General features: G+C 35.0%; 1 protein-coding gene across 2 annotated transcripts in view; it reads left to right on the forward strand.

Annotated features, from left to right (window-relative positions):
- LOC145672035 (uncharacterized) overlaps nucleotides 1-16,683 on the forward strand; it is a 99,609-nt gene that overhangs the window by 28,950 nt on the left and 53,976 nt on the right. For both annotated transcript variants that reach the window (XM_081741240.1, XM_081741241.1), the window contains exons 2-3: nucleotides 3,445-3,536; nucleotides 10,148-10,369. In XM_081741240.1, the coding sequence (XP_081597366.1) occupies nucleotides 3,445-3,536; nucleotides 10,148-10,369 (314 nt within the window). The remainder of the gene's footprint in view (nucleotides 1-3,444; nucleotides 3,537-10,147; nucleotides 10,370-16,683) is intronic.

The following is a 16,683-nucleotide window of genomic DNA, read 5'->3' on the forward strand; positions in this document are numbered from 1 at the left end:
TTGGAGCTAAATTAGCTTCCTTCCAATCCGTTATCGCGGACATTCAATCTTTTCTTACGAAATTTCAGTCAGATTCACCAATGCTTGTTTTTCTTTATGGTGAAATACTTAACCTTCTGAAGTCCCTTAAGATTTAATTTGTTAAAAAATCCATTGTGTTTAAAGCAGCAAGTTCTGCAGATCTGATGAAAGTTTGCCTAAAAGATTATAGTAAGGATCTGTGTTTGATTAAGCAGGTTGATATTGGATTTGCAACACGTATAGCATTAAAATCAGAGAAGTTATCTGAACTGATATCCTTCGTTTTCGGAGGGATTGTTTGCATATTTTAACAGGTTTTTGTAAGAAGATTCTGTGTAAATTGCCATTGAAATACAATCTAACTTATTGCGTTGCGTGCCTCTCTCCCGATTCAGTTTTAAACAAGAGACTTGGAGAGGAACAAATAAACGTAGCATTGGAAGTGCTTGTAAAGATCTGGCTCAGCTGCTGATGAAGTAAAATGACTCTACAGTGAAATTTGTACTCAAGATTCAGTTATCACAAGAATGAAGAATTTTGACATGACTAAGGATCGTTTAGATCACTTGTGGTTCTTCACTCTTCACAACACTAACACCAACAATAACTTTTGAGCATTCGTTAAGAAAATTCTAGTGTTATCACACGGAAACGCTTTCGTTGAACGCAATTTCTCATTGAATAAGAAAATTACACGAAGAGTCTTTAGTTTCGCAGAGAATAGTACATGATGCTGTCACGTTCTACGAAAGTATTCAGGCAATGCCAATCTCAAAACAATTAATTCATGCTGCAAGAAATGCAAATGGTAAATGGAAAGAGGCTCTCAGAAGGCTGACGCAACAACTGAGTCAGAGAAAAATCGTTCAAAAGAAAGAAAGAAGGTAGCTGCAGAGTTGGAAGAACTGAAGAAAAAGAAGGAAGAAAGCAGCAAAAGAAATCAACAAAGTTGATGAGTACAAGAAAAATTTTAAGAGAAAATCCAGTAACGTGATCATAATTGAAAATCTCATGTAGATTTTAATGTTTTAGATTATAAAAATATTCTGTATTTAGTATTCTACATAGAAATACTAAATATAGAATACTTAAATAATCTAGAATACTAAAATACACAATGTTTGTGTATTTGTATCTCGTAACGACATTGTTGTTAGTATCAAAATATCTGTGTGTGTTTTAACCCTAGTTCATGTCCTGGAATAATAAAAAAAATTTAATAGAGGTAAAGCACTTGAATAGTCCAGTTTATATAATTGAGTGTACCTCACAAATACTTGATATGAAATGTAAAATCTTTATGTGCATTTTTGTGTTTTGTCATTCACACTTTGTATTTGAATATATATATATATATATATATATATATATATATATATATATATATATATTAGTTGAGAGGTGACTAGAAGGGGAGATAGGAGACCATCAAAAAATACATTGTATTTAAGAATATTGTTCTTGCCAGGAATAAATAGGTACTTATTTAAGCGTTATTCATATTTTTATAACAGCTGTCGCAAGTAAGAAAACAAATATAAAACTACAAATGTTAAGAGAATAGTTGTTACTTCACTAAAATTTAATAGTCTGGAAAATTTTCTGCTTTGGTCTGGAAAACTTGGAAAAGTCAGGAAATTTTATTAGTCTGAAATAATAGACACCCTGATATATATAATTCAACCTTTGGAGATGTTCTGTAATATAGACACTAAGTTATTCCAGCAGAACAGGAAGTTGAGATTTACTCTAACTTGTGTGAGTAGCTGAGCACTACTATAATAGAGACAGTACCTCTGGCGACAAACTTAGAACGTTTAACAAGTCACAGTTCTATAATTGTAATAATTAGAGAATTGTTTGTAAAGCATGATTCCAAATATCTTGGAAGATTTCAACGAAGGTTCAACATTCAACTACTGGCAACAGCACTGTCCTGACCTTGTTGCCCATTAACAGCGTGAAAGAATACTGCAGTGATTGGTAAGTTACCCTTTCCTTCGGTTTTTTTTTTTTTTTTTTTTTTTTTTTTAATGGAACGTGCATCTACCTGTCAGAAGCCAGCTTTCGTTGGGCGCGCAATAGGTACTGGGAATGCTAATCTTGGTGAAAGAATTCAAAGAAATAAGCAACTCTGTTCAACAATGATAGAAGAACTTACTCTTGCTTCTTTGAGAACTTACGATAGGCGAGAGTGGTTCTTAGCTTCTGTATTCCTTTTAGCTTGGCTTCCTTATTTTTATTGGTAGGAGACTGGAGACCGTCTCATCGAGCCGATTTTGGGAGTGCTCCGGTTTCCGACAGAATTTAAAACAGAGAAGAGAAAGAAAGAAAGGGAAGATTCTGTGAATTAGAATTAGAAATTTTGCAAAGACTAATTTTTGAACTAAAGATAACCCTTTTATTTCAATTTGCTGTATTGTATGCAACGTTATACTAAATTATACGCTTAAATTTTAATCTATTTAAGTAACTTTATTCGCGTTCATTTCTTTTAAAGTCTGTGCATTCAGAGGTTAGTGTTCAAGATGGCTTGGCGTGACGAAAACTAAGATGGGGGTTAAAACCCTTAAACTTCCCTAGTTACCCTTATCCGTCACTGAAGAATATTTTGTACTGTGGCAAACAAGAAAAAAAGAAAAAATCAAAAACCTCCAATTTTCATTTAAAGAATAGTTAGAATTGCATTTTCAGGAGAGTCAATTTTCAAAATTTTCTGGTGGAGAAACCCCGATCCTTCTACAGAATCTGGGGATATCCCATACTCCCGGTTGTAGACTGCACATTTGCAGCAGTTCCACTGATTTTCAAAGCCCAGCGCCCCTGCGACTTTCTTTCTGTCGTGGCTAATGAGAAATAACTGATGTCTGACCCTCGACCTCATTGAGCATAGTTTATATATGAGAAAAAATGCTTGTGTCATCAAGGATCAAAAAGTTATCTTGTTAAAAAATACTCCATGTTTCAGACACGTCCTTTTTTAAAATTTTAATTGTTTTGAAAGGTGGAGAAAAAAGGGAATTTTGTCTCTTTAGTACATAAATTATGTTCAAACCAATTTTAGAATTCCTATGTCTCGGATACTAGACAGATTAGTGTTTACAAAACGAATAATTCTACTTTACTTAAAAGAAGAGAGAGGGAAAAAAAAAACATTGGTTTTATCGAGGAAATTACGGACAAGTTCTTTAGACATCTCTGTACAGAATATAGGTCAACTGTAAAAGTGCGGAATTGAATGTAATGTGACAACGAAATAACACACACATTGGTACTTACTGCCACTTAGTAAGACAAGCTATTTCTTCCCACTACATACATGCTGAAGTGCGTAGAATTCCATTCACTTGTTGTGTTAACTATTGAAATGTGCAGAAATTTATAACTTGTTTCCCTAATGCTTTTGATACATTTGTTTTGTAGGATGACGAAAGAGTTTATTAAAAAGCACTGCAAGGAGCAGAAACTTTACTTGACACCTGCTTTGAACGATGTCTTATATCTCCATTATAAAGGTGAGTTTAAAATTATTTGCTCTCTCTCTCTCTCTCAATATATATATATATATATATATATATATATATATATACAGGGTGTTAATAAACTCCATGTCGTAAATGTAGGAAGCAATTCCTTATATCAAATGAAAGAAAGAAGTTCTCATGAACATTGATCGAAAAGCACCTCCTTTCAGTTATAAACCGTCGAAAATCCGAAACATTACATTTTAAAACACCGTGGCTTGGAAACTACGGGATTTATCATAAGCAGTTCAAAGAGTTACACAGGAACCAGTATACATTCTATATACTAGAAAATAACCATGTTTCACAATGCCCCAGTATTGGCGCAACGAATTGTGTAAATTAAGTCGGGGTGTGGGAACACATGTTTAAGTACTGGATACTGTTAGCTAGAGTGCAAACTAGTTCCTGTGTAACTTCTTGAACTGCTTGCGAGAGGTCTTATAATTTTCAAGTCAGGGCGTTTAAAATGTTATGTTTGGCATTTTAATTGGTTTATAACTCTGAAAGGAGACATTTTTCGACCCGTATTTAATAGAATTTTTCTTTCATTTGGTATAAGGAATTGCCTCCTAAATTTATGATGTGGAGTTCATTAACACCCTGTGTGTATATATACGAAGATAGCAAAACATGATATGTACATTTTTACAGGTAAACAGTTCTCAACGTTATGAATTAAGTATAAAATACCTTAAGTTTACTGGTGAAGACGAAACATATATACTGCTAAATAGAGAATTTTTAATTAAGCCATTATCGACTTTCTCCGGCATATAGATCTCAGTATGACCAACTACTGGAAGAAAAAATCACAAAATAGCGAAAAAGTGTCGTTTCATATTTTGCCATCTTCATTTAAATATATGTATGTATTTACAAATGTTTATACTTAAAGTGTCTCTTGTAGCATGCAGTTCTATAACAATACTTAGAAAAAAAAATGGAAACACTTGTGCTAGATTACAGCTAAGTCACACACAGAAAAAGAAGAAAAAAAAGTGGGGTAAAAGTAATTTATTTGCGTCTAGTTCAGTGTCTAGTGGAATTAGAAAACTAAACCAATTTTTACTTACAGACGTGAATTGACGTAACTAACCATTAATATTGTAACTCAGAAACTGTCGTAATATTAAATACAATTTCGATAGACTTTCCTATTTTCCTCAGTGGTTAATCAAAACCTCAATTGTTAATACACCTCACATCTCTAAGTGTAACTTCTTCAAACTTGGCCGGTATCGAAACTGTTCCGTAATTTAATTACTTTCTGAGGTAAGTCCAATATTAAAGCAATTTTTGTTATCAAAAGCAAAAGTGTTAAAAGGGCGCACGCTACGAATGAGGTAAATGTTGCCGCTGTTACAAAGAGTTGACTGCTTTCTGTTGCTACGAAGAGGTAAACGAGAGACTGATTTCTTCGTTTTCTTGAGTAATATTACCATTCAGATCTTGACTTTCAAGATAAAAGTTGGTTTTGTTTATGTGCACACTATACCAGGTTAACTTGTCAATGTGATTCTACTCATTGTTAATTAAACGTAACAATAAGAGGATTTAACAAGGTGTCCAGTGGTGTGTATTCACTTATTTACCACTTGTTTGCTTCAAATATCATAGCTGTCATTTACTGAAACAAGTAAGTCATGGAATAAGAGGAAAAAGGAGTAGAAGATGTGTGCGTCGAAGTTATGCAACTTATTTGACATCTTCGCGTTTTATTAGATACATATAAAGACGTTTAGCTCTATGACGACAAACAACTTATGATAGAAATAACCAACACTTTCTGACTAGAGGAATACACTTATTTTTTAAAACTAAAATAAAGTGTTACACTTCAACAGTTTCTACTGCAGAATTCTGTAGTAGACGAGGAAAAAGGAAAAACAGCAGGTGGCTTTCCAAACAAATAAAGGGATGTTAGGTCTTTCACTTTCTGTTATATATATATCTGTGTTCCTAAGATGTGTTTTCATTGATTACTTGATGAAGACAACGTTAAAATGTAGAAACTTTAAAAAGCTCTAGTCAGAAAGTGTTAGTTACATGTGAAGACGTTCTTTCTACTCATGTTCAACATGTTATAGCGTTGTGTGGGCTTGTGATGATTATCACGCGAAATTTCTGTGTTGTACTCGCTACTGCACTGATTACTCTGATGAACCACTCCCTATTCCTAATGGAAATCCAAATCGTTCCCACAATGCAACGAAAGCGACTCTGCGACACCATCGGCTAAAGTTGTAACTAACTGCATCATCTGCTACTGGCAGTAACCAAGAGTATCATTAGCTAATTCTATCACACTTACGCGCTCTGAATGATTTGATTCGTTCTTGCTTTTAGTAGTTCGTGGTACCCAACTTCCTTGAGTGGTGGCGCCACAGTCTCCATAGTTTCAGCGGGAAGAGCAGCTGTAATCTCTTATACTATATTATTACTCTATGCGCTACTGGATGTTTGCTGTGGTTTGTTATGGTATTACCCTGAATTTTTGGGAGTACCTGAGTTCGATCCGTGATGGGCATGTAGATCATAGCATTATTCGAATGGAATCCAACATACGACCGGACACTGAACCCATTATATTATATTCCAGAGGTAATGGGTTTACGCTTTGCACGGGAGACCCGGATTCGATTCCATTGGGAACTCATGTGGTTTGGATCTCGCGTTCAGCTCTAGGTTCACGTCTCATATATCCTCAATGCTGAAACGGACACTAAACTTCAAATAACCAACCTACTATGGATTTAATGCTTAAGGCATCTTATTCTCTGAAACCAACTGGGCAGTTAACAAAGCGCCAGTGAAACCATATGGAGGGCTATTAATACAAATGGAGAATTAGTTGTACAAAAGTAGTATCAGCGTCCTGAGGTCACTCAAGTTAAGCAGTACCAGATCTGGTCAAACGAAAGAAAGGTGACTATTCGTACTCACCAGATAGTGTTGGCATTGCGGAGTCCACTCAGCGTCGTAAGGTGTGCATGGGGACTTGGGTTCGATCCCTGCTCGTGCCAAGTAAACTTTGTGGTGAACAAACACGATGTGCGTGGGTTTTTTCAGGGTTCTTCCGTTTCCTCCCACTTTCTTCATTATACCATTTCATTCATTTCTCATCATCACCGTCCCCATGTAGCCTAGCTGGCATAACCGTGGGTCATAAAACTTGTGTCACATATTTCATTTCCAGCGTCGTGAGGACAATTGGGAAACTAGACAGTTCAATTTTTGTTGTTTTTTAATTGCTAGGAAGTGACAGAAACCTTCATCGAACAGAAGATCTGTGTGGTCTCCTTATTTAAAAAGAAAATGCCAAGAATAGGAAATATTTGGCCAGAGTTTTTGAACCTAGGAGTCGCGAGAGAAATACGTGGAGGTCGCAAAGGGAGGTGAGAATGTTGAATGTAATTAGAATTTAGTAGCGGAAAAGGGGACGCAGCACTATCCTAAATAGCCCAAGTCCTAAACAGCAGAAGACCTAAAAATCATTTCGCAGCGTAAATCCTAAACGACATAAGACCTAAACGGCACAAGACCTAAAAATCATTTCGCGGCACAAGTCCTAAACGGCACTAGTCCTAAACGACATTAGTCCTAAACGGCACTGGACCTAAAAATCCCTTGTGGCGCTACCATCGCGTCTGTGCCAAGAATACTGTCAATCTGTTAGTCAAAGTTTTGGATATACTGTTTCATATTACAGAGCCAGATTTTAGCTTAGTTCTTACAAGTAATTTGTATAAATACATATTCTATCGTTCTGAAATAAAAAAAAAAATAAATAAAAATAAAACCTATTGTTCTTTGTTGCTGTTTGCATGATAGCATTTGTGTGGTGACAAAATGTTAACTACCTACCTAATTCCCAGATCTTTCATAATGTTTGTTTTTGTTTTGTTTTTTTCTATTTTCACACCATTGACCTCATATTAGTAACATAATGTTGTGTTTTAGTTATATACATAATATATTTTGCTTTCTTTGTGGTGACTTGAAGTAAATTATTTTTACAAATATATTTATCATATTCAACTCTTTCCGTAGGAAATAGTTGTCATACTCGTAATTAACTACTCTTTACTCGTTACCATTATTAACAATAGTTTTAGTATTACTAACATAGGTGTTACCGTTGGAATTTATTATTATTATTATTATTATTATTATTATTATTATTATTATTATATGTCAGATATGCTACATTTTTAAGACCTGAACCTTGATTGTACGTGAAGTTACAATCAAAGGCTATGTCACGGACGGCAAATGATGGTTTAACACCCAAAACAAACTGTTGGCCCCCAAAGTGGGGGTTAGTCTATGTTTAATAATTACAGCAAATTAATAGTGTTTATAATAGAATGTGAAAAAATACTTTTAAAAAAATTAAACTACGTCAACTTGTTAAAATAATTAAAAGAACCTAATTGATCATCCACTTTGTACTCTCATTTGCTTAACTGGACGAACCCAGACCTAAAGAAAAAGTTTTCTGCCCAAATCTCATAAGAGCTGTGGGAAATTTTCGTACTATAAAAATTGACCCTCCTTACCTCTTAGAAATGTAATTTTCAAGACGCTGAAACATATATTTTATTACTTTTAGTAAAAAGTTGAAATACCGAGTTTCACGCATCTAGCTTAAGCAAATCTTTCTTTACTTTATAAATATTTTCTGAATAAGTAATGGGGAATTCGAACATTAAATAAAGTGCACCCTTTGTTCTTTCCCTTTTACGTGTTGAATTTTCAGTTTTTGTTTGTTTGTTTGTTTTACAGTGGGAAATTTATATGCCAAATTTTATTTTACTAGCTTCAGAGATTTACGAGATATACTACTCCTTTAATATACGTATTTCCAAAAATTCTTTCTTATATTCTGCTTTTGTAAGAAAATGCTTTTTTAAAATTAAAATTTAACGACTCTACTTGTAGTAGTATGCCCAGAAAGTCACTTATCTTAACTCTTTTATGTAAGAGTACAGAAGATAAACACAGTCAAACTCATTGAATTTCATGAACAGTTTCTGATTTCTTTTGGCTTAACTTATTCGTACATTTCCCTCAAGCTGTAGTTTTAAATTCACGGACTGTCAAGAAACAGGTTTCAAAAAGGTAACAAACTGAAAATATAATAATAATAATAATAATAATAATAATAATAATAATAATAATAATAATAATAATAATAATAATAATATATGTATTTATGTACGTGTGTAATATGTATATATTTATTGTCTTATTGAAGCTTTCGTAATAAAAACCCCGCTCCCATGGAAAAGTTTGCAGACTACATCCCTAAATGACTATGTATTGGTTTCTTCAAACGTATTGTGTTGCATATTATATTAGTAATTTTGCGTTATTTGTTGAATTTTCTTGCATCAAAACACACTGTGAAATATAGTAACCGTCTGCGTTCTTAATATATATAATCGGTATTTAGTGTTAACTTGTGAAATATCTAGTGGGCTTCTATACTAATTAAGCAAACTTTGATGGGCTTTTGTCCTACCTTTGGAAAGTTAGAGTGGGCTTGTGTCCTACTCTTAATAAAATAGACTCCATCAGAGTATATTTATTGCAATTCTGAATGCTTGCTTTGTTTCAGAAAAGTCTGGTAAAATATAGTTTAAATATTTTTATTAAATTCTTTTTTAGAAATTTATGGGATTCACGTATCTCCATTTGAAAGAAATGAATTTCTTAATCAATTATATAATTAATTCTTAGAATGAAATAGGTTATATAATGTAACTCATGTATAACTGCAGAACAGATAATTATAATAATAATTTTAGGAGTACGAATATAGCTGTTACCGTTGGAATTAGCTACATTCGTAACAATATTGCCAACTAGTTACTGCATCGTCGCAATGTCGTGTGGTGGTGGCGAATTTCAGAACTAAAGCAGGTGAATGAAAAAGGCACAAGTCCTAAACGGCACAAGACCTAAAATTTAGGTCCAGTGCCTATATTTTTAAGTCTTATGCCGTTTAAGACTTATGAATGTTACCCGTGGAATGTCTTACTTTGATAGACATACTTTTATTTTCATGCTTAGTGTCAAATACATCAAGAAATATTAAAAATTTGAATAAATAAAGAACCCTGTGAAAAATAATTGGAATAAAAAAAGAATGAAATTGATTAAAAAAAACTACATACGGAAATACAAAAAAAAAAAATAAATAAAATAAATACACATGTAAGTGACAGGCAGGAATAATCGAAAGACTTTTCACAATTATTTATGATAGTCGACAAGTCTTTGAATTATTTATGATAGTCGATGGCATGAGGATGTGATAAAAGGGGGTTGTGATATGAAATAGGCTGACAAAGCCTGAATTAGGCATTTCAACTGTAATATAGGCAATATAAGGCAAAACAGCATAAACTCCTAAACGAACTTTAACGTATTATTTCGATCACTTCTCTAATATTTGCAATTTTCGATCATTTGCGTAAGATCGGGTCCAATTGTAAGCATTAAAATAATCCAAAAAGAAAATCTGCGAGTTTCTTATGAACAGTTTGTATCTTCAGTGTACCCTAATTAAAATGTTTATATTCTTTCTCTTTTAGGCTTTAGCAAGATTGAGAACCTGGAAGAGTATACAGGTTTAAAATGTCTTTGGCTGGAATGCAATGGCATTAACAAAATCGAAAACTTGGATAATCAAGTGAATCTGCGAAGTCTATTTTTACATCATAATTTAATTCATACAATTGAAAATCTGGATCCGTTGCAGCAACTAGATACGTTGAATCTTTGTCATAATTCCATCACCAAGATTGAGAATCTGAGTAAGTAATGTGATAGATACTAACTATAAATAAATATGCTGATACTTTATAACATCCTAGATACTTAAAAGCCTGGTAACAGTTTCTTAGCATTCCTCACTTTTTTCCCGGCACATTTGCTATTACTCAAAAATTGGTATATAAAATTCTTTGTCTATCTTTAGACTAAAAGCGGTGGGATGATTTTAAAATTTGATAGAAGACTTTCTTCTCTTCCAGTCGGGTTTACGTTGATCTGAAATTCTTCTAAATATGTCCAAAATTAGGGAAATTGCTATATTTCACAGAAGTTAGTTTTTTTTGCTTTGTTTTTACAGTAACCGGTCTTTATAATGAAAATTTAATTCATTATAAGAAAAAAAAGTCCCACTCAAGAAAAAAATTCCCATCAACATCTTGAAATAAAATGCTGATACAATTTAATCACAAAGATGGAAGGCAAGGTGCTTTTGTGTCGTAAATATTAAATATTCATCCACCAGTAAATAGTTTTCTTGATCTTTACCTTCAATTACTGTTGATTAGCGCTGCCTGAAACGTGACTATTTTTTGCTATATCGCGCAATAGTCTTCAAAATAATATACCAGAAACATGACCAAAACCCCCTAGATCGATGTTTCAACACAGAAGGTTGTTCGCTTTATATCCGACCATTTTTGACGGGTACTCACCTTAAGAGATACCGCGCCGCCCCTACTGATCATGTTCTATTAGACCCCCGGCATTGGAGACTATCACACGGCATCCCAGTTTCTATTGCAACAAGTTTAGGCGCAGAACAGACGTGAGAATTCTGTTCCACTCCTCCTTGCAAGCTTTCCAGAGACCATCCAGGGTGCGCGGGCGGCAATGTTGAAGATTGACAGAAATCCATTGGACTGATATCTGGGCTTTTCACAGGAATGTCTTCAAACAAATTCTAATTCGTCTGCCATTTCCTGATACAAACGTAGTGATGTTCTGCGGTATGACTCGAAGCCTTGTCCATATGGATCACCTTGTTCGCGTCCATTCCATACAATTGTGGAATGTCTCTCCGATAGATAGATGTCAGAATGGATTGTCGGAAGTATCTTGCATTTACCTTCACGTTTTTGTCCTCTTTGCGTATCGACAACTTGCCCTCATATCCGAATCCCGTAACAACCATAAAGCCCGAGGGAAACTTTCCCTGCACTGACGAACAAATTGCTGCGCCCCTTACCTTCAATGTCACTTTATGTGATCGCCCGAATAGACCACCAGCAGTAAGATGGACGTATGGTTCATCCATTGTGACAACTTTCTTCCATTTGGAATCTGCCAGGTACTTTTCTTACAATTTCTCGCAACTCGTCTTATGTTCGGCAATGTGATGCGTTAGTAGGTGGTGTATGCGGACCTTCCGCGTACTTAAACGTGAGGCGCTTGCGAATTTCTGTTCACAGTTGACGGTGCGAGGTGGAATCTGTGGCCTATATCACGTTGCGTCGGAGGAAGATTTTCTTGGCACGCCAATCGATCCACCTTAGTACTACGGGTGTCACTTTATTTGCAGGTCTTCTACTGGTCGTTTTCGTGAGTGAGTGTTCCGCAAGGGGAGCCTGTTGTGCGTAACAGGCCACAATAGCTTCCGCAGTAGTCACTCCGAGTATTAATCCATTCTCCTAATACTCACAATGCGTACGTACGAAAACTTAGCATGGAAAAGAGCCATTAGGTAACCCTTCCAATACAAGTTGATTTTCAGCGCCATTTGATAACACTCACGCACTTACAAAGTCAGACACAACACTGCTCCCGCCAGCAAATTCATAGTTTCAGCATGGTACGCCAGGTGACAGCACCAAATCAAAAATGGTCGGATATACAGCAAACAGCCTGCTGTATCGAGACTTAATACACTAAGTAGTCACCGATTCTTAGTGACTAGGAACAATTCTTTTTGAGGGCCTGATGCATAGCTAGCTTTCGAAATCTATTTCAGTGTAAGCATCGAACTAGTCATATCAGATCTCGCTCAGAATGCAAGTAAATGCAGTTTTTAATTGTATTCAGTTTTCTTATGATTGTAGTTACTCTGTTTTTTTTTTCTTTCTTTCTTCAAATGGAGTCAACTAGTGAAGTAAGTAAATTTCAACTATGCAAGTAGAATGTAATAAACTTTCATAATTATTAAATTATTGGAGCATTTACAATATCGTTTCTTACTTTTTCTACTTTAAATCGTATACATTAAAATATGCAGAAATCGAAGTCCCACGAGATTCCAGTCTCAAAATTTTTGTTGATATTTTACATCGTTCGTTTGAAACAAAAATAGCTGCCCTGTTAGCTACATTTTTTATCTAAGTTTTTTTTTTTTTTTTTTTTTTTTTTTTTTTTTTTTTTTTTTTTTTTTTTTGCAATGCCACATCAATTTTACTCTAGGCATACATTGCACGCCTCATTTTTGTTTGACGTAAAACGAATTACAATATCCAATAAAGTGTGGTCATTTTAAATTAACAAAAAATTGGCTATTTACCAATGAATCCTCCCTTGGAAAGCCTAAGCACTTTTTAGACGTTTCGGAACTCACAGCTGGTTCCTTCTTCAGTGGCAAGGTGAAAGGGATTAAAACGGATAGGAGATAAAAGGTGTAAAGCAAGGAATCCATACCACTAAATAAATAAATGTAATGTAAAGAGTCGATCCTGAGATGAACGAGCAAAGCAAAGTACGAAAAAGTGGACTGAATTAAAGAAAGCGCGGTGTCTATGTTATGTCAATATTGCCAGATTCAAAGTAGGCATCAAAGGTAGGTACCCAAGCTCTATCAATGTTGCCAGTATCAAGGTTCAATATAGGTTTGTATTTATGAATAAAGAATAGTTCTTTGATCTCCCGGTTTTTTTATTATTATTTTATTTGCTAAACCTATTACCTTAACCTGTTTTATATTATGTGTATGTTGTTTTAAATGAAGCGCCAAACCCGATATGCCCTCTTCTTGTGACTTTTGTGTTTGTCTAACCTGTTACTTCATTCGAGTGTTAATATTGCGTTTCGTTTAACCTATATATGAGGGTTCACATTCGCATTAAACGCGGTAAATGCCTGACTTATTTAGTGGATCAACAAAATAACTTTTGAATCTGGTGAGATGTTTTTCTAGACTTTTTGGGGGGATACTTGAAGCAGATATATTATGCTTTGCAATAATACTTTTTTTTTTTTTTTTTTTTTTTTTTGTTCTTTTCCTTCTAAGGGAAGATTCATTGGTAAGTAGCCATTTTTTTTATTAATTTAAATCATTCTCTCATGCGCACATATAATTATAATGTGGTCATTTTATTTTGTCATTTGTCTAAAATTCAAAGTCAACGAGCTTTGAAAACGCATCAATGCTAATTTTTCTTGAAACTGAATCATTGTTGTTTTCAGATCGCCATGTTGGATCCTCCATTTTATGAAATTAGGATCTGCCATTTTATGACGGCCTCGGAAATCTCACACCACCAATTTTATTAAAACCAAATTATTTTTCATTATAAGTACGCCGTATCGGATTCGCTTTTTAAAAATAATAACCCTCTTAAAAATCTTAGAATGGAAGACTAAATTACATTTATGACTTCCTTTGATATTTTAGGGAATCGGAACCACAGTGCAACGTAGCGACTTCGTTGAGTCTGTTTCATCTTGACAAGAGTTGAAAGGTTTTGAAACGTGTATTCAATGTTACTGTAGTGATGAAGTTATATACTATGTACCAGGGTTGACTGGTTTAAACCAGCTTTTTTTTTTTTTTTTTTTTCTTAAAGAAAAACAAAGATTTAAATAATAATGATAATAATAATAATAAAAACGACATGCGAATATCAAACCATGAGCATTAGATTTATCTCCTTTTTACCTTTTAATCAAGGCGTCCCATGTTCAATTCTCGGTCGAACAATAATCCTTCTTTCAAGTGTAAACCAAGTAGCGGTTCTAATGCCACTTTAAGCGAAAGTTTTCTCCTTGATAACCACGGTATAACTTAAGAATGTTAACCCTAAACACACGAAACGAAAGCAAATTGTATGCCTGAATGCCTGTTATTTTATAAAGAAGCTAAAGTTGCTTAAATATATTGATAGAAGTCAGGGCCTAAAATTGAGTGGAGTACTCCACACTTTGTGGAACTGTAGGAAAGGAGTGTGGAACTATTATTCTTAAGGTGTGGAGTGGTATTAATATGAGTACCTTACTTTTTTCGGATTATGCATTTAAACGCGTTTAGTGTGTCAAACTAAGTCTTACTGATTCAATACATTCATTATGCAATGGGTTACTCGAACCTGTACGACACATGTACGGCAGTCGGGAGTATGCCTAGCACTGATATACAACAGTTCAACCTTAACTAGACCGCCATACCAGTCTAAATTTAAAATTATTAGTTATCTTAGTTCAGAATAAAGGTGCGAAGATTATTCATTTTGCTATATGTGAAGAAGAATATAAAGATTCATAATAGCAATCATTCCAGGTCCAAAACTCCTCTGGAAATAAATCCTTTAAATTCTGTTTATTTCATTGAGTTCGTCCCAAAAATAAGAGCGATAATTTTGCGACATTAATACTCGATAAAGCTGGGGCTACATGCACTTTAAGCAGACGAAAATAACTTTTTATGTAACATATAAACATAAAGTAACTGCTAACAGATAATTTGCAATCGTGAGTATATTTTCTGTCTGTGTGTGTGTCGAGGTGGGAGGGAATGTGATTTTGGTGATGGTCCGAGACTCCTGGTTACGATTTTTTTCTTTTTGCTGCAAGAAAACAGATAAGCAGAATAAAACGTACTTTCAGAGATACACAACAAATGAAGTTTGCTATTAGTTCTCATTGTTAGAATTAAGTAAAATTAAATATGTAATTAATTTTTTATTTAATTCTAACAATACCAGCCTATATAGTAAAATTGATTTGGTATACATGGATGAAGATTGATTTTATTCTGTCCCCCTGTTTCCTTGGAAAAAATTACGTAACTTTGGCAAGAGCCTCGTAACATCACAAAAACACGTTCTTTTGCAAATAATTCATGATTGCATATAATCTGTTAGCACTGACAGAAAAACGCTTATTTTCTTAAAATTGAATGTAAACTGAGTTTCTTCGCTAGCCGCAGCATTATTGAGTATTTATGTCGCAAAATTGCGGCTCTATAATTTTTGGCACGACTTTAGGCAGTGCAAATCGGGATTAGTATTTGGTCTAGGAATTAATTCGTGCGGGTGGACAAGAGATGGCGCAACGAACAGAGCGTCCCACAGTTCCGTGTATCCACACATGTGTTGCAAACCCCTGTCATCGCGTATCGTTCGTAGTATAGGGCAGTGGATTAAAGCGTCAACAACACCAGTTTGTAGTTAAGTGAACATGGCGCAATTTGTGCCTGATAAAGTGTTTTTGCGGGGTGTCGTGCTGCATTACTTTAACATGCAGAAAAGTGCGACTGAAAGTGATCGTATTTTGGTGGAAGTGTATGGTGACCATGCTCTAGCTGAGCGAACGTGTCAGAAGTGGTTTGCACGGTTTAGAAGTGGTGATTTCGGCTTGGCAGACCAAGAGCGAGCTGGACAGCCAAAAAAATTTCAAGACGAAGAATTGACAGCATTGCTCGAGCAGGATTCGTGTCAAACGCAGGAACAACTTGCAGCAGCATTAGGCGTTGATCAAACAACAGTCTCCAAACGCTTGAAAGCCATGGGAATGATTCAAAAGATGTCACATTGGGTTCCACATGAATTGAAAGACAGAGACGTTGAAAGACGAAAAACCATTTGCGAATTGCTGCTTCAACGACAGAGCAGAAAGGGGTTTCTGCATCGAATTATTACGGGTGATGAGAAGTGGATCCATTACGAGAACCCTAAACGAAAAAAGGCCTGGGTGAAACCAGGTGAACCAGGTCCATCACAACCAAAACGAGATATTCACTGTGCAAAGGTTATGCTGTGCATATGGTGGGATATGAAAGGTGTGGTGTACTATGAGCTGCTGCAACCGGGTGAAACTATGAATGGAGAACGTTATCGACGACAATTAATGCGTTTGAAGCAAGCTCTGGCCAGAACACGACCAGAATGGGAGAACAGACATGATAAACTTATTGTTCAACATGATAACGCTCGCCCACATGTCGCAAAACCGGTCAAAACCTATTTAGAAAATGTCGGATGGGAAGTTTTACCCCACCCGCCGTATTCACCAGACGTTGCTCCTTCGGACTACTACTTGTTCGATTGCATGAACAACGATTTGATTGGACAGCGGTTTACTTCTTCAGAAGATATCG

The sequence above is a fragment of the Thermobia domestica genome, chromosome 15 (assembly GCF_964235325.1).
Source record: "Thermobia domestica chromosome 15, izTheDome1.hap1.1, whole genome shotgun sequence".
NCBI classification, from domain to species: Eukaryota; Metazoa; Arthropoda; class Insecta; order Zygentoma; family Lepismatidae; genus Thermobia; species Thermobia domestica.